This window comes from Nilaparvata lugens, unplaced genomic scaffold (genome assembly GCF_014356525.2).
Source record: "Nilaparvata lugens isolate BPH unplaced genomic scaffold, ASM1435652v1 scaffold6121, whole genome shotgun sequence".
NCBI lineage: Eukaryota > Metazoa > Arthropoda > Insecta > Hemiptera > Delphacidae > Nilaparvata > Nilaparvata lugens.
The window spans coordinates 307-19,138 of NW_024091884.1; the positions used below are offsets into that span (position 1 = coordinate 307).

At 33.1% G+C, this 18,832-nt stretch overlaps 1 protein-coding gene across 1 annotated transcript; it reads left to right on the forward strand.

Moving 5' to 3' along the window:
* Nucleotides 1-471: 471 nt before the first annotated feature.
* LOC120356195 (tetratricopeptide repeat protein 27-like) lies at nt 472-18,162 on the forward strand (the record flags this gene model as incomplete). The annotated part of the gene is made up of 9 exons (XM_039445078.1): nt 472-678; nt 5,246-5,429; nt 5,596-5,673; nt 7,720-7,891; nt 9,201-9,488; nt 11,821-11,954; nt 13,632-13,744; nt 17,014-17,080; nt 18,026-18,162. Coding segments are annotated over exons 5-9 (719 nt in total), but the record flags the coding sequence as incomplete, so codon positions are not given.
* Nucleotides 18,163-18,832: the final 670 nt, after the last annotated feature.

The following is an 18,832-nucleotide window of genomic DNA, read 5'->3' on the forward strand; positions in this document are numbered from 1 at the left end:
ATTTAAAAAAATTGGGTCAAGTGGTAGGTTGGGTCAAATGGGAATTGGGTCAGTTGGTATGCATTATATCAATCAATAATATCGTCATAGTTTGTCGTTATATGCACCTTACAGTGGGAAAGTGGTTCAACCTGTTGCACAACTTCAGGTTAAAATCTTGGGTGACCAATATAATTATATTAAGGTGTATATTATAAAGTGATCCTTATCATCCGTTAATATAATTATATTAGTCACCCAAGAATTTAACCTGAAGTTGGCAACAGGTTGAACCACTTTCCCACCAATAATATATTATATATTATCATATAATAATAATTATTATTATTTTGATCTATACTCTATGTCGACTCAATACAGCGTGACCAGTACAGTCATCACTGAGAAAATTAATTTTTTAGTTGTCGACGACCCACTTTTTCTGTGTGGAATGAGAATTGACACAATTTTCGTCGCCTCACTTAGCTATCATTCCAAAATGCATGCTTCACAAATTTAAGGTTATGTTCAGTTTATTACGACATTGAACGATTGCTTGAACACGAAAAGCATGTTTCATGTTTAATATTAGAATTGTATGTTTATTTATTATTTGTTATCTTACATTCTTGAGACAATAACAATTTGGTTAATCAGCAATGGAAATTGAAACAAACCTCTTACGCTATTCTACAAATGGTATAGTATATTTGAATTTTATTTGTATTTATCTCTACCAATCTTCAATGAGCTAACACTCAATCATTATGTATTTGTCTAGTTTTATCAGAATATCTAATTGCTTAGTCTCATTAGATTTTTTAAAAAATGTACACTCTAGAATATCTACTTTTTTACAACGTTTTTTCAAAATTTTCTACAACGTATTTCTTTAATCAAACTTAATCATACTTTAATCAAAAATTCATATCTAACAAGTAAGTTTAGATAATCCCATTCAACTAATTTAGATTATCAGCTCACTTCTTCACTTGAGCAAATGTGTTTGGCACTTTCTCAAATCAACAATTTTTATGTGGATAGGCTAATGTAGTCAAACCAAAAAATGCATTTGTTACCTAATTTTGCCCATGTAACTTATCCCTGATAGTAATATACGTTATTAAATAGCACCTGATACATAATTTGCTATGTTTAAAGGGACGTATTCAAAGGTTCAAAGAACCCCACACTTCAACCGGAGCTTATTGTGTTCTCAAGTACGTTAGTAAGGCAAACCAATACCTGTGTCCTTTACAAGATTCAGGAGTTTTACCCTATACTAACATCCCAATCATCACCTGGTTGCTTGCAGCCAAACAGAGCACTTCTCACTGCCACTGGTCTCTTGCAATCCAGTGTGATATGCTTGCAGTCTCTTCAGACTAAATTGGTTCTGGTGACCTACGTGAATTCCACTCCTGGCCTTCTTTGTAGGTCCTTCCGCTGAGGAAGGGGTCGCCAAATCGCCTCTAGGTCGCCTGGCCACCCTTGACTTATCCTCTTAACCTACATTTGTGCATGGAGTTTCACCCATCTCTGGTCTCTTGGGTTTTTCTTTTTGCCCCTCCGAAACTTTGCAGGGTCAAAAGCCTCACCTCTCCCAAGAAGTTTTGCCTGAATGGCCCGCCTTCTTCATCCTTACTCTCCAGTTGGGATGATGTAATTGAGCTTACATCATCCATGTCGTGATCAGTAGAAGCCTTTCAATGTTGATAGCCTCTACATAAGAGTACAACGAAACTTCCTGTGTTCCTGATGCACCCATCTTAGATTGAGGAACCTGCCCTGGTGGGGCAGATCCCGATGGGTTTGAAGACAAGGCAACTTGGGCCTTGGGGTTTGGTTTGTTCATGTGGTTCCCACGAACAGCTAGAAAAGTGAAGTCAACCCAGACAGAGCCCCGCATGTTCAGGCAAGGCTAAATAGAAGGGCGCCTGGTATCCTGCAGGCACCGTTAGAGACACCATATAAAAGCACCACTCATCAGCATGGTCCACATCACACCTTAGGATGGCCTAAGAAGAAGTAAGAATATGGCCAAGGAAGGCCTACAGATAGAAAAGAAAGAAAAAAATGACACAAAGTCAATGGAAAAAGTGCCATTCTAGAAATGAAAAGTTCCAAAACATATTAAGAAGGAGAAGAAGGGCTTTGGAAAGAGGGTCCCTTTTAGTCGCCTCCTATGACAAGCAGGGATATTGTGGGTGTATTCTGGTTTTCAACAAATTCTTGAGTACGATGTTCGACTCAAAGTTCCCCCAACCCCCAACTCAAAGCTCCCCCAACCTGACATAGGTTTTCTATCCTTGTCTATCATAAGAATAGACAAAGCAGAAACCTTTTTCAACTCAGCAGATTTTCGAATATGCTAAGCTTTGTAAAAGTATAATGAACTAACAGGATATTTAATTTCAATTACAAAATTTCTCACAAAAAATCATGGGTAGACTCAAAGACATAATTCAGTTGTGTTGAGTTGGAGACTAATACATTTTTAAAAAATAGTTTATTAATACTTACAAGTTAATAATTGATATTCGAATCAATGATCAGGTTTTCCTGGATAGATAGAATTGTTAAAACAAAAAATATACAGTCGTACTCTGACTAATTGCCACAAAATACAAATAAACTTAGTTGGAAAGATTGGCAAGAGACGGCGTTAAGATCGTCAGGTTACTCAAATTGTCGTTCAGAGCTTCTAATCAGAATAGTTTCTCTCAATCAGCCACCTAGCTGTTACGTTTTTGAAGGCAAACTGTCTCTCACTTTAGAAAGTCTACAGCGGGATTTGTTAATATTGGTTCTTCTGGTATTGTGTTCATGAACTTGTCTTTAATACCTTCTGCTTCATCCATTACCCACACTTGTGGGATCGATGGCGTCATAGAACTCAAAACACGTAATTCAACAAAACCGTTTAGATGGCAGCGATCCAGAAGTCCTCTTCTGGAGGAGTTGGACGAGCAGCTGATACCATATGACCCCCTCAAAAATGAGGGAAAAATTACGATTCCCCGGTCTCTGACTGCGGAGAAGACTGAACAAGTAACAAGTAAGTCTGTGAAGGACTCGTGGTGTGATTTAACGTACAGAAGAGATGCCAGAATATACTGACCATAGACGGAAAATGGGTCTTCAAAGTCTACACACTACAGTGAGTCTTGAAATCACTATGCGTTTTTGATCTTAGAGATTTCTTCGGTAACAGTAGGATGTCCTTCACGTGAGCTGAGTGTCCCCACAAGAGCAAGATGCCATATTGGATGTGGCTTTTGAACACGGAATGGTAAAACTTCAAGAGGTGCCTAATCTCAAGCTGATTTCACCGTTTTCTAATGAGATATAATAATATTGATAGCTTCTTAAACTTTATATATGGACTTTAAAGTCTTTGCACTTCATATTATATCAGGCATACCGCGATGACTAGTTATTTTATGTTCCATAACACCCCCAGTAATACGTCAGGAAGACACAAAAAACATGTAGTCCAAAAAGAAACAAAAACAAGCAAATCTAGAACAAAAGTAATCAAAAAATATGCGCTTAACAAGCTGCTCTCCAACATGAAAGACTCACGGAGTGTGTACAAAGGTTCATCCAATAATAAACCTTTCAAGGCCGTCCGAAATTTTCTGGCAGGCAGATTCCTAGCCACCACCGGAAGCTTGTTGTAGAACCTGACAGACAGATGGGCAAAGCCAGATCGAGTCCTGCTCAGTCTCTGGTAGGGTTTGTCCAGCCTTTGTCTCCCTCTAGTCTCATGTGGGTGGATATTCTGCTTCGTTACAAGCTCCCCCACATTTGCATGTGTTCTGCAGAGAGTCTGAAATATATAGAGGGAGAAGACTGTGAGGATCTTCTCTCTCACAAAAAAGGGACGACAGTGGGCACGTCTCTCAGCACCACAGAGGATCCTCAGGACCCTCTTCTTAATGGGCAAAACTCGTGACACATCTGTGGCTCCACCCCAAAGCGTGATGCCATACAAGACTATGCTCTGAAAAGAACAGACATAACAGACCTTAAGATAGGAGGCAGGAACACATGACCACAGTTATCTACTATAGAAGGCGGTGGAAAAATAAAATTGGAAACTATGCCGTTCTTTTCTAATTAATTTATAACGTGCATCTCACTAAAGCATATTTTAAAACATCATAATGTGTCTTTATACTTTAAATTATTGGTATTTGATAGTTTTTCGATATGATAGCCAATCTGATAGTATCAACATGGGTTTGATAAGGAATAAAATCATTGATAATATTTTGTTGAATATCCTAGCCACCATGTCTATTAAGATATGTGCACAAAAATAACAGTCAGGCATCTTAAAAGGATATAAATAGAAATATAGATAGCTACATCCTTCTAAGACCGCTATGACCGCTCTCTGACCTAACTCAGCATGACGTGCCTCATTACAGTACCCTATTTGATTCCGTATTAGACCAGCGTCAAGAGTATCAAATATTTTACGAACATGAACGATCAAATATCTATACAGGGTGAGTTATAAAGCTGCAAACATAAAATTTTCGAATGGTCATATCTCCTGAACGGTACATGATCTATGATCATTCATATGAGATGTGACTGTGTCATTTTTCCTGATATATATAGGCCTAATTGATTTCATTGTAGTGTACTTCGCATTGACGATGACGATAATCCTCATCATTCATGGTTTATTTTCACGCTAAACTTCTATAAAAAATTGATGACACACTTTCATTCACTTAAGATTTAAACTGTTAACAGATCCACACTACTGTTTCTTAACACTGAGTTTCCTAAACTACTGGTTTGAACTGTTAACATATTTAAACTACTGTTTCCTATGAATGAATATGAAAATCAGGAAAATTATACCTACCTATTTTTATTTTTATTCATTACATACAGAAATAAAAGTTAGCTATTTAACTATTGCAAATTATTTTTGAGTGAAGTTTAACTTTATGACACTTTGTCGTAGATTGGCATTAATATTATAATGAAATCTAGCGCCATCTTTCAACTTCATTTTCTTTTAAAATTCTTTGAATATTTTTTTTTAATCTGTATTTTTCTCAAATTTAGTTTAATTAATATCAATTTTCTTAATTTAGTTATCGATTTCAAATTCAGCGAATTACGCCAGGCCTCACAAACACAGGCTTAGCCTACATGTTGAGTTCTCATAACGTAAGGGTAATATAAATTACTGTATTATTTGTAAATTGTGAGAATAAAAATTGATTTGATTTGATTCTAGGTGGTGACACCGGTGTAAAATGCGTTGATCAACTATTATCTGGTCACCTTGCGGAGATTTAGATAACTCATTATGGACAGAAATATTCCAGCAAAGCAAAAAACCCAAATCAAAGAAAAGTCTTGAGTGATGTACTGCAAGAATGTGTCGATCAGTTCACATCTAATCCGCTATCTGATCACAAGTGAGTATTTTCTTCTTTCGATTCAATTTAGCTTCTCTTCTATTTTATTGCTGTGACTTTTAGTTTTGATAGCTTGTTAGTTGAATGTGTAAAATTAAAGTTTTTTTATTGCAGATATGCCCACATGAGCTCTAAATATGTTCTATATAATTTGTATTTTTTTCAGGCAGTTGGAGGTTTTATGTTTTGGAATTGCAAATCTCATGGCTTTCATTCAAAGTAACTGGACTGGACCAAACACAGAGTGAGTAGATTAAATTATAAACCTTATTTCTACTCACATGAGAAAATGTAATTGAGAGGTTCTCATTGAGTGTTTCCAGGTTTCCTATCTTAATATTGAATAAACCAGCTTTAAGTGAGATATTGGCAAGATTTAGTAGTGGAATTACAATGGCATATTCTATATTTGTAGCTTCAACTATACTGATGAACAAAACAATACTAAAAATTCTACTTGTAATACATTTATCCAATTTTACAATGAGGTTTACGTTATAAAATCAATGAATTTTAGGACAGCATTGTTGTCTATTTTTTCATCGCTTTCTATCTAGTTTACGAAGTTCTCTCTACAAAACTAGTAGTTCTTGTTGCTCTTTTCAAATTCAAATTCATTTATTTGCATAAAATAATGCAGATTGATAAAATAAATATCTAACTTACAAAATGGCACTACCGGCAAAGAAACTTGTGCGCCGGCAGTGAGTTCGAACAACTAGGTACAGCAAACATGTCAATAGAAAGAAAAGAGCTTATTCAAACCACTAGAATAACTAAAATTATAGAACCAGGTCACATCTCAATACTTACAAACGATAAGACAAAGTAACAAAATCACAAGCAAGTGACAAACTCAAAAAGACCAATTCAAGGAAGCCATGACAATAATATTTTTTTAAAATGTATAACATAAGAATGAAACACTACATAATGGATATAGATAATTAAATAAACAATTTATCCTAATCCACAGTATAAGATTCATTATGATTTTGTAATTCTATTAATAATGAAATCAGTTGGGACTTTATTATAAACAAGTAACACTGATATTTAAACTGACGTCTACATACACTTAAGCTGGTAAAGTCAATATCAAATTGTAATGGATTGGAGGGACGCAACTATATGGATTATTCCTTAAGTTGAATGTATCACTATTCTTATTAATGAATAATATGATTCTTTTAACATATGTTTGCCTCATTGTAAGCACCTGGAATTCTTGAAAAAGAAGTCTTACTAGGGTACAATCTTGGCCTGTATAATGCAGCTCTGATAAGGTGTTTCTGTAATGTGAAGAATTTGTTCATATGGATATCATAAGCAGCCCCCATATCTCAATTTGGTTCTAAACTATAAAATGATCTGACAACACTTGAAGTTATAATTGCACTTTATGTACTCTAAACTAAATAATTGAAAGAATTGACTCACTAAAATAACAGATAATCAACTCTACTACAGGTTGTAATTCAATCAACTAAGAAGTATTCAGATGCCGATATAAAGATTAATCACTTGAACACAGTTATCTAATATATTCACAGTTCATCAGCACAGTATGCAACACTATTACTGTCTGTATCTAATACCAGGACTCTGTATCACAGTTCGCGTATCACGTATCTTTACCACCGTTACGTATCACGTGGTCGCGTATCATTATCATGTATCTCGTATCTTGATACAACTGTCACGACTTAATAATTATCATCACCACACTACACTAGATAACTATTACGGTACTGTCACTATACAATTATCACTATAACTGTCACTATAGAATTTTATATTACTGTTTTAGTCGGGTGAGAGTGTAAGAACGGCACAGTAGTGACTGTGTGACTAACACTGGCACATAGCTTCAAGAAAAAGAACTACTACGAACTATCGGCTTGAGTTGACAGTGAAATTTGGATTATAAACGCCCTTACCATGGGTATCTTCCTATGCTATCTTTCTCTATGGTATCCATTGCCACCTTCAACGAACCGTGGATCAATGCATTGATCTGCGGCTCACTTTTTTGTGAAACGGACTAGAGTTGTCAAGAGTCTTTTGATTCATGAAATTTGGCTGAGGTTTACAGTTTTCTCAAAAATTAATTGTACCACAAATTGCATTACTCAACTATCCCGATTCTAATGTAGATTAGAGCATACCCTTTTTTAAATGTAGTTAATTTGTATAGAAACAGCGCTCCCAATTTTATTTTTTTCATGTGAATTTATGTATTTAGCAAGTAAATAATCATTTTAATTATCATGTATTGTTCAAATTTCAGTGTCAAAACCTTGGACGTCTAAGTCAGTGGTTTGAGCTTCCTAAGGAAGAGTGCAAGTTATTGGTGGCTCAAAGCCTGATATTGGATGGAGAAGGACTGTGCGTTGTAGCAGAAAATATCGAGCTGCTTTTGGTTGCAGCTGCCATCTTCAGATCAAATCTTCCTTCTTTGAAGTGGATATCTTTCGAAATATATGGTATAAGGAATCTCAACTATGTCCCCTGTTCAACTAGATACTGTACAATATATACCTATTTTAATTCCATAGCAAGTTTCCAAGAAGTTTTCCCAAATAAAAGTTTATCATACGATTCATATAGCTAGGGAGTTTTCTATTAGTTCTACAAACGTCGAGAATTCCTCTGTTGTAATATTTAATTTATTTTATACATTGATAATAACAATATCATTCTCAACTAATATTAATATTTTTTAATCCCCCCCTTATATAGTTTAATAACTTATACTATCCTTTTTCATTATAATTAATTTTTATGGTTGATAATATTTCATCAAGAATATCCTGAAATGATTTCCAGTTTATAATTCTGATATCAACATTGTTGAAAGCGATCTGGCGTCCTTGTGGATCCAAGGTCTATAAATAACGGTCATGACACAATCCGGCACGGTATTTAGATGAAAATTCTATTTACCGTGCAATCCGGTGATGGCATTGCAAAATCACCATTTTATTGGGTTCTAGTTCCCAATTTCAAATTTATCAGCTGTTATCATTATGGATGAACAACATGATGTGTTATTCTGTTTATATTCGTCAAGAATACTGCTTGGCTTTGAATAATTGTAAAATAAATTATTTACAGAATAATCTGAATAATCTAATATTTAGATCCAACTTGGAACTGATTATTGTTGATTTTTAGATTGGGAACTTCAAACTCTTTTTGAGGTTCCGTTTCCCTTTTGTCCCAATGCCTTATGAATCATACACAAGTTACAAGAATAACAATTTTTAATAATAAAAAATGAATTATTGAACCATTCATTACTGAAATTTCATATTAAAAAATCGAAAACCCAATTTACATATTATCTGAACCGAATATTGTTTTTAAAAAGCATAATGCATAATTTTGCTATGGCAGATTGGAATTTCATTTACTGCCATAAAGACCCCACATAATGGCCGCTCCATAAGGAACACGGTTTCATGACCTGTATTTATAGACCTTGTGTGATCTAGAAAAGTATAGCGCTATCTGCTTTGTTGAATGATAGACGAGGATAGCATCAATCAATCAATCTCTTTATTCAAAAATACATGAATGCTCTTTCTTTATTATTTTCGTCACCAATGCCAATAAAATACTGCCATTATAACGTGGACCTCACTATAAATACTGTAGAATATTATAATTTAGCTCTTGAATCTCGTGTTTCTTCAGCTATCAATACTATGATAATTAATTGTTTCTGGTTCAATTTCACTTGTAAGATGATGAACTATTTGTTTTTCTAGAGCTGCAAATGGTGGCTGATGCGATGCTTGGTGATACATCAACAGATTCTCGACGAGCCGTCTCAGAAGATTCATGAAGAGATAAAGGACATAGTGAATATCTTGAAAGAAGTATACAAATGTGACGAAAAGTGTGAGGAGCTTGACAAAAGTGAAGTGAAGGATCTTAGCGTACAGCTGCATCTTGAAATTGCGCATGCGTACCTTAACTATTCCCAGGTTTCGAGGTCAGAGAAGGAAATGAAAGCTGCTTTCGAACTAATGGATATGGAAGTGAGCTTTATTGGTAAGTCGAATTTCTATCTCTAGTGAATGCTATAATTCTATCTCTAGTCTTTTCATGTACATCTTGTTTTATAATCTTAAAATATTCTGTTTAATAATTAAATGTCGGGGACCGAGCTTCGCTCTGGAGTAAAAAGGCATAAAAAATGTATTACGAAAGAAGAAATTATAGTAACATTCATACAGAAATGTTCTATCTAATCACAGTAAATTGAGATTAATTTGCAGATGAATGCAAAAATTTCCCTCACAAAGGCCCAGTTGCATAAAAGCCGGTTAAATATTATTAATGATTAACTTCACGTGAACCAAATCAGACAAGACCATTTCAAAAAGATGGATCTACTGGAATTAATCAGGATTGAAAATAACCCGGCTTTTTTGCAACCGGCACTAAGTACCTGATTGAATGATTACAAAAGTTCAACAGCTGAGTCATAATTTTGACACAGTTCCACACACATGAACTCGCTCACTCACTTCCAGGATCAACAGACGACGAAATAATTATTATCTGTTTTTCTAAGGATGAGTAATAATTATCCTTGTAATGTCCTACAGCGTGTTTTCCCAGGGATGAGACCTAGTGCAATCGAATCTTTATATTATATACTATGTTATGAATTTCGTGAGAATCGTTGGAGCCGTTTTCGAGATCCGGTGAAATACAAACATCTAAACATCCAAACATATAAACAGAAATTGCTCGTTTAATAGTATAGGATTATTCAATTGTTTCAAATTTAAAAAAAAAAATCAAATAAAATGTTATTGTGATGTTAGAATGATATCAGTAGTTATTTTTTCAATTCAATTCAAATAATTTTCCAAAAAATAACAACAAACAATCAAAAGTACTACCAATACAAATTCATAATTCAGAAAGGATGATCAATTAACGTTCATGAATAATTTTCTAAACAAAAACAAGTCTACATATGTGGCTCTGCATAACCCTCTGCTCATGAAGTTGAAGTGTTTCTTCAGCTGCCTGAATTCAGCATACATATGCAATGCCCTGCAACCGCTGAAAACATATAGGCATATTATAATTCATTATTGACTTGGACTCTATTATGTAAAAGAGTTTAAATTTTTTGACGTGATCTTATGCATCTATGATTACGGGTCAAGAAAGACATCTATCTATTTTAATAACTACTACAGTACCTACTAGTAGTTCTGTGAACAGTAGACCTCACGCAGTTTTCTCATCCACAAGTATCTGATGTCATCTGTTCTAGTTGATTCATAATTCACTCTTAAAAACTGTTATTTGATCAAAACCCAAGATCAAAAACTCACTTACTAGTATATGTTAATAAACTCAGTTCACGTTTCAATTTGTATAATTTATCCAGTTCTGTGATAATCTTTCCATCTGATAAAAATATTTCTCAACTATTTTTAAATTATTTTTTTTCAATCAAGAATATTATAATTTCTTCAGCATTATTTAGTTCATTTAATTATTTTTTATTTTATTTTCAATCACCTATTAATTGTTTTTTTAATTTGAGAATATTGATACTGATGGGCACGCATCATAAAAATATTGAAACCCTACCTTATAGAAATAGACACGGCCAGACATGCAATGAATAATCCACTTGTCAGCTGATTGATTATGAATAATTATATAGTCTGATTGATCTTATCTTCAAAGTAGATGATATATATATAGTGATATCAGAGTATGGAGTAATTCTTTTTTTTCATATTATCCTTAAAAATTTAAAAAAACCTTGTGTATACATCGACGCGCAGTTGAAAAGGGAATATTCCTGCCAAATCTCATAGAATTCTATCAACGCGTTTGGCCGTAATCGCGTTACTTACAGACAGACAAAAGAAAATCCTAGTTAAAACATAGACCTCACTACGTTCGGTCAATTATGTAGGGAAAATATGAAGAATTTCAAAACAGTTTCTATCAATATATGATTTGACTAGGTTGTAATTTGAACTTATGAGTAATGCCATGATTTCCTGATACTTGATCGCTTTTGATTCAATCTTATTTTATTCATCTTATGGAGTGGCCGTAGTCGAGTGGTTTAGACGTAGCTTACACTATTTCCTAGTAAACCCCGGGCTCAAACCCTGGCTGCCAAGATATTTTTCTCGGGTCTTTCCCTTTTTTTCGGATGGACACTTGAAGTAGGCCTACTTTGTCCCGGCTGCCGTTAAGACATGTCGTAGGACTTGTATTTGACCAAGTGTGACCTGAAAACTCTGACACGAGACCTGGGCCAGCCAGTTCACTCTATATTTATTGATTTATTATCAAAAACTCAAATACCACTGTTGTTCACTATAATTTTGTTTTGCAGGTGCTTTGGGAAAGCGTACATTCTTCCAGCAGAAAGAGTTGCCTCAACTCACAATAGATTTGAAAGTAAAGGAGAGAGAATTATCGAACGAAGATGTAAATGTGATCGAAAAATGCGTTAAAAATGTTCCATATGTAAGTTAAGTTCTCAACATGATTTACACTTTTCATTTTATTAACAATATAGAATACCACTTCTGATTTGATAATCAAAATCACATAGGCGTATATTTGCGTGAGATCTTTTTATTCAAGAAGTTCATTCTAAAAATCCATTTCATTTTTAAACATAATATTATAAACTTATTACTGTATCTCATTTATAATTATCCTCCTGAATTAGCATTTATCCTCCTGCTTCTAAACTTTTTTGCATAATATCAATATCGACCTGTGTGACTTAGTTACCTTATCGTAAAAATAGTTTTCAATTATAATTCTATATATTTTCATCATTTATTTGTAAATTGAATGTTTCTAGAAGTTATTAGAATGCCATAGACATCTATGATTTTGATGCAAATGTAGAAACCGAATCATCAGTGTTATCTATGGAGTTTCTCAATCACAAACTGAAAGTCTGTTACGAACGAATAAGATAAAAGTTTGAAACAAATTAACTAGTACCCTTTTATTTATCCTTTAAGAACTTATCTTGAGTCAAGTCGATATCATTGTGTGACATGTGTCGTTTTCAAGTGTCAAAATAAATAATTTATTTTGATGAAACCTGTCGTGTTTTCAAAATGCAAATGAAGTGTTTATAAAAGACAAATATAAGTGAACTAGTTGATTTGCTTAAAAATATCGAGTACCCCTGAAAAATACCGTACATAAAAGATAAAATTCATTCAGTTATAACAACTGAAATTAAATTTTTATTTAAATTAATAACATAACAGCACAAATTAAATATGAAATTTATAATTCACTTTGTTAGATGCTGAATTAAATTGAGAATATTAAGCATAACATGGAATACCAACCAAGTATTACTATAGTGAGGTCAACGTTATAATGACAGTGGAGAAAGATAGAAGAGAAACGTTGCCGATCCTCTGTCTTGTCAATGCCATCTATACCTAGACGGTAGCTGATACAGGTTTATTGATGTAATATTAACTGTTCATTCTCGTTTAAAATAATCAATTATATTTTATTAAGCAAGAAATTATATTTTTCAAGAATTTCATAATTAAGATGAAATATTTTGTTAATTGATAATTAATTCTACATTGTTAAAAGACGTTCTGGCAACAGAGCAAAGCGAGATAGCGCTATCCGTTTTGTTGAATGATAGACAAGGATAGCAATATCATTGCTAATCAAACACTGCCATTATAACGTGAACTTTACTTTAGGAAATTGTGGTACACCAAGCATATCTTAGATTATAATTTTCCAAATGAGATATATTTGAGAAAGAAATGGTGATTTAATGATTGAAAATAGTTCCAGAGAGGTATTCTTATCAAGTATTGGGCATTTTGACAGAACCCAACAAAATTTACTATAAATAATGAGACGTAATGAAATTTGGGGTACATCTAGTTATTGTGGTTGAAAAATAGGTCATTCCTATACAGAGACTAACCGTGTAGAACGGTTTATAATACTGTAACATTTTTGTTCATGCTCAAATTATCTATCATTCAAAGATGAAACAGTTTTACTTCTTCAAAAATCTTCTCAATTGTTTTATAATAATAATTGGTTAATTGATTTTTGATTATTGTAAACTTCGATATCCTTCATTTGCTGAGAACTGCCTTGCTTGTTTTAACACTCTAATGTCATTTACTTTTTCCACAGAACATTCCATTGAATGACGAGGTTTCCATGGATGGTATCCATTTTTCAGATCCTTCCAGCGCTAAATTTCCCCAGTTATCAGCTGTTCAGCAGGCTGCTCTGCTTGCCTTATTGTAAGTATGCGTTCACATTTTTTATCACTCACCAATCTTGAAGTGTTTTTCCGAACATCCGATCACATATCATAAGGCCCAGACGAGTGGGAGGGGGTGATTTTCATATAGCTGAACAGTGTGTTTTCTCCACCAAATTCTCTGTTATCGGTGCGGCCAGATTGTCAATTATTGTCGAGTTATGGACTCAGAAACATGGCCGTGTCATTTCAGTCTCTTGCCAACTGCTAATTGCGTAGCGCTATTCGTTTTTGACAAGTAAAAGGCAACAATTCAAATCTTTGACAAGTAAAAGGCAATAATTCAAATCTTTGACAAGTAAAAGGCAATAATTCAAATATTATTTGACAAGTAAAAGGCAATAATTCAAATCTTTGACAAGTAAAAGCAGAGAAAACTTCTATAATTATTTTAAAATTTTAAAATTTTGGAAATTTTTAAATAGAAAATTTAAAAATTTTTAAATAAATATTTCAAATTGGTATATTTGTATTCCGTGGTAAAAGGCAATAATTCAAATCTTTGACAAGTAAAAGGCAATAATTCAAATCTTTGACAAGTAAAAGGCAATAATTCAAATCTTTGACAAGTAAAAGGCGATAATTCAAATATTTGACAAGTAAAAGGCAATAATTCAAATCTTTGACAAGTAAAAGCAGAGAAAACTTCTATAATTATTTTTAAATTTTAAAATTTTGGAAATTTTTAAATAGAAATTTTAAAATTTTTAAATTAAATATTTTAAATTGGTATATTTGTATTCTGTGGTAAAAGGCAATAATTCAAATCTTTGACAAGTAAAAGGCAATAATTCAAATCTTTGACAAGTAAAAGGCAACAATTCATTCTATCAACTAATGATCCAAGTTCCCTTAGAAAACGTTATGAGTGATTATGTTGTGCGTAAATGGTGTCGGAAAATTAAAGAATTAGTTAAAATTATTTCCGGAAACGTTGTGATTCATAACTCGGCCTCACAGTGCTGGTGTAACCAAACGGCTCCTTCAGCAAATCAAATATTATAATTTCGTTAACCCGTCATTCAAACCTGACTTGGTCACTAGTAACTTATATATATCCACTTTACCCCAAATACTCAAGACATGACTTTGAGGGCAGCGCTTCCAAAATAATGAGGAGCTCCAAAACAACATCATAGCCCACTTGAACTCATTTGGCAGCAACATTTTATGAAGAGGATTTTGGTAGGATGGTCCACTGGTATGACAAATCTCTCAATCTCCACTTTGAAGTTAATTTTATTTTTAGAGGAATATGGTGTCAATATCACAACAGAACACTATAGTGAGGTCCACGTTAATAATGGCAGGGAAAAAGATAGAAGAATAGCGATACCGATTCTCTGCATTAATTAATTATATTTCTACACTGTCAAAACATAATTGGCATCGTTGTGGACCTAGAAAAGGATAGTACCACCGGCTTTGTCGAGTGATAAACTAGGATAGAAAAACCAAAGTTGATCAAATACTGTCATTATAACGTGGCCCGCACTATATCAGCAAAACACAAATATACTAATCTTCTTCAGAAATCAAGATGTTTTAGCTTTTGAATACAAATTTCGTAACAATTTTATTACAAATACTGTTGTAAAACAGTTCCCAAAGAAATGAAATTCTTTGTAATAGTATATTTCGCACCTAGGGTCGAAAATGTACGTTTTCCGGCTCGAGATCGCGGTTTTCAAGTTCGAGACGAAGTCGAAACTTGAAGCGTTCGAGAGCTGGAAAAACATTTTTGCCCGTGTTGCAAACGCTATTTTTCGCCACACCAAAAAAAACTTCCCAATATATAAGAAATATTAATAAATAAAAAATAAATAAATATGAAAATAAATAATTCAAACAGCCTATTTTGATAGTTTGAATCTTGGTTATGACAACTTTCACTGTCAATCTATTAATTTCAATATTACTAATTAATAATTTACAATAGTGACAATACTATTAATATTTCGAATAATTGTTTGAATTTTTATAGCTCGCGCTTTGCGCCTGGTGCAATATCTCATGGATAGATGGATGAATAGAATTTTCATTACTATTTTGAAATAATGTGATGAAAAATTATATAATTGCATATTTCACAGTTTTTCTCAAAATATATCTAAAAAATTGATTGAAATTTAAATTACGGTAACTAATATAAAAAATAGCTAATAAAAGTCGAAATCCATCGACAAAAAAAATGTCATTGACCGAGGTTCGAACCTAGATCATGTTTGTTTTCACTGAGCTTTGAGTTCTGATGTATTACGCCTTTACGCTCTCGGCCATTGCGTAGGCCTGTAGGTCAGGTAACGTATGTAGGCTACTATAATAGCGGCAAACTTGAAGCCGGTTTGCCGGCATTTTCACAACAAAATATTGCTCTGAAAATAGTTGAATAATAGAGAAAACATTCGAAGATTCAATCTTGAGTGGGCCTAATGTTTTCTCTATATGGTTTGATATTGAAGAAAAATTATCTAAAAGTTTTAATAATGAATTACGGAAAAATTACTAGGAATTTTTCAGTCAAGGCTGAGTTTCACCAGTAGGCTTACCTTAAACTTTAGATCTCTGCTGTATTTTCCTTATTATTGTTGATTGTATTGCATTAAGAAGTGGAATTCGATAATAAAAAAGAAACAATTCTTACTCTACCTCACTTTTAAATATTGATACAATTATTGTACTTTGATTTCAAATTCGATTCTTCACTTTTAAATACTTGCGATACGTACCTTTCTGACAATGGACAATGCAGCCAACATTATATTGTTGAGGCTATGGAGATATCATCTTATTCTATTGTTTGATATCAAAAACACAATAATAAATATTAAATTATGAAACAGTAATCTATAAAATATATTATAGACATACATAATACCGCGATTCACGATACATAATATATAGATTATTGCAGTCGTTATGAGATTATCTCTCTATGATTTTTGTGAGATCGGACACGATCAGCTGTTATTCAAGGTCATTTTACAGCCCTAGGGCCGTAAAGTTTTACCGGCCAGGTCGGAAAACAATCACTTTCGGCCTCCATATGACGCACGTAAACCATCTCATTACATCCAAGTGTGGCGAAAAAGAAATTCAATACTCACATGTGTCCAGTATAGTATTTGGTATAGGATAAGTATTGAAGTACTATTGAAGGATAAGTATTTTCCCCTGTTAATAGAATACATTGAAAATATAATAGCTACCAGCTATAAGATAATTGCTCAAGGATTATTTTCGTTCCAGCGTTCACCTTCAAAAGAGTCGACCCAAAGATGAGTTGCAAAATGAAGAACTTACTCCTTATCTGACTGTGAGTATTTAGATATTTTTTCCGATGCAAAACTTGATGCTGAATAGTTTTTACTTCTGATATTTATAATTAATTGGTTTTAGGCATTCACTTTTCTTGATTTATTTTTTTAGCGACAAAAATACAAACCTGAGTGAAAATGTATTATCACTTTAAAGATCGTGATTTATGTGTTTCATTTTCATATTATTGGTGTAGTGAGTTAGGTATCTTACTGTCACTTATTTTATATTAATAGTAATATTCATTTTTTTCCTCTCTTAGTATTGGGGTGCTACTCCTATTGGCGGACAAGTTCTCACTTATGACAGTAGATTTCCACCAAGCTTATGCTATTTGAGTGTTGAATAATAATGTAATGATAATCCTCAATCCATTCAGTTTTATTGTGCATTATAACTCTTACTAGTTAGGAATAAAAGTATTAATGCTATTATTGTTCAATTTATTATTTTTTAGTAAGAGATGTTATTTATTTGAATTGATTGTGTTGAATTGCATTTGTGTTTTATAGTTAAATGTTTGTACCTACTTTGTGGAAATAAATTTGAATTTCACTTGTTTCTTAGACAAAAAGGCTAGATCACTCGTAATATACGTTGTTTTGGTATATCCCCATTCAGGCTTGGAACAATGTAATCTGCCTTTGAAGTATAGTCTACTATGATTATTTTTCTGTTTCTTTTTATTATGTGTAGTGTTCTTCATTTCTGCGTAGCAGGTTCAATCTATTTAATTTTATAAACCTAAAATAGAATATAAACAGAGATCTTCTAAAGTCAAAGTCAAAGTAAGAAGACTTTCTATTCTAATCTAATTACTTTGGGTCTAAGATAGCATACAATTGTTTATAATGGATTTCATAGTCGTTACTAGTTGAGTAAATGAATAATTTTGAATCAACGTATTCATAAATGCCTGCCTAATCTTTCTATTACTTTCCAGTGCCTTCTTTCACAGCCCAGGTTCTGGTCTTTCCAAACATCAGCTTTGAGATTGCGATCATTGCTTGAAAAGGAAAGTTCCAGAAGGGTTGACAGATCATTGAAACAATTAGAGGTATGCTATAGAATTTATTCAGAGTATTCTTTTCATACGTACATGTCATATTCTGTTTGTAAATGAAACATTGTCGAAACATTAAACATATCATTGTAACAATAATTAGAAGTATGCCATAGAATTAATTCAGAGTATTCTGTTCATACGTACACGTCATATTCTGTTTGTAAATGAAACATTGTCGAAACATTAAACAGATAATTTTAACAATAATAAGAAGTATGCCATAGAATTCATTCAGAGTATTCTGTTCATACGTACATGTCATATTCTGTTTATAAATGAAACATTGTCGAAACATTAAACATATGTTACATATGCACTGTTTAAACTGCAATACTATGAATTATTGAATGTTAATGAATTGTCAATTTTCATGTCATATCTCTCTGATAGATTCCAGTATGTGAAAATATGTGAGCAGACATCTGATTGTAGGAAGGTCTCAGGAGGAGTCCCTCAGGGCTCTGTACTGGGCCCTTTCCGTTTATAGTATATATAAATGATCTTCCCTCATACATCCATTATAAAACTGTTCTCTATGCGGATGAGACGACGCTTCTATGCTCAAATAAGTCTTCTAAAATAAATAAAATTATAACAACATTTATGACCAACAGAGCCAATATTTGGTTCTCTGCAAATAAGCTTTTGGTGAACGAGAGCAAAACAGAATCTATATTGTTTTGT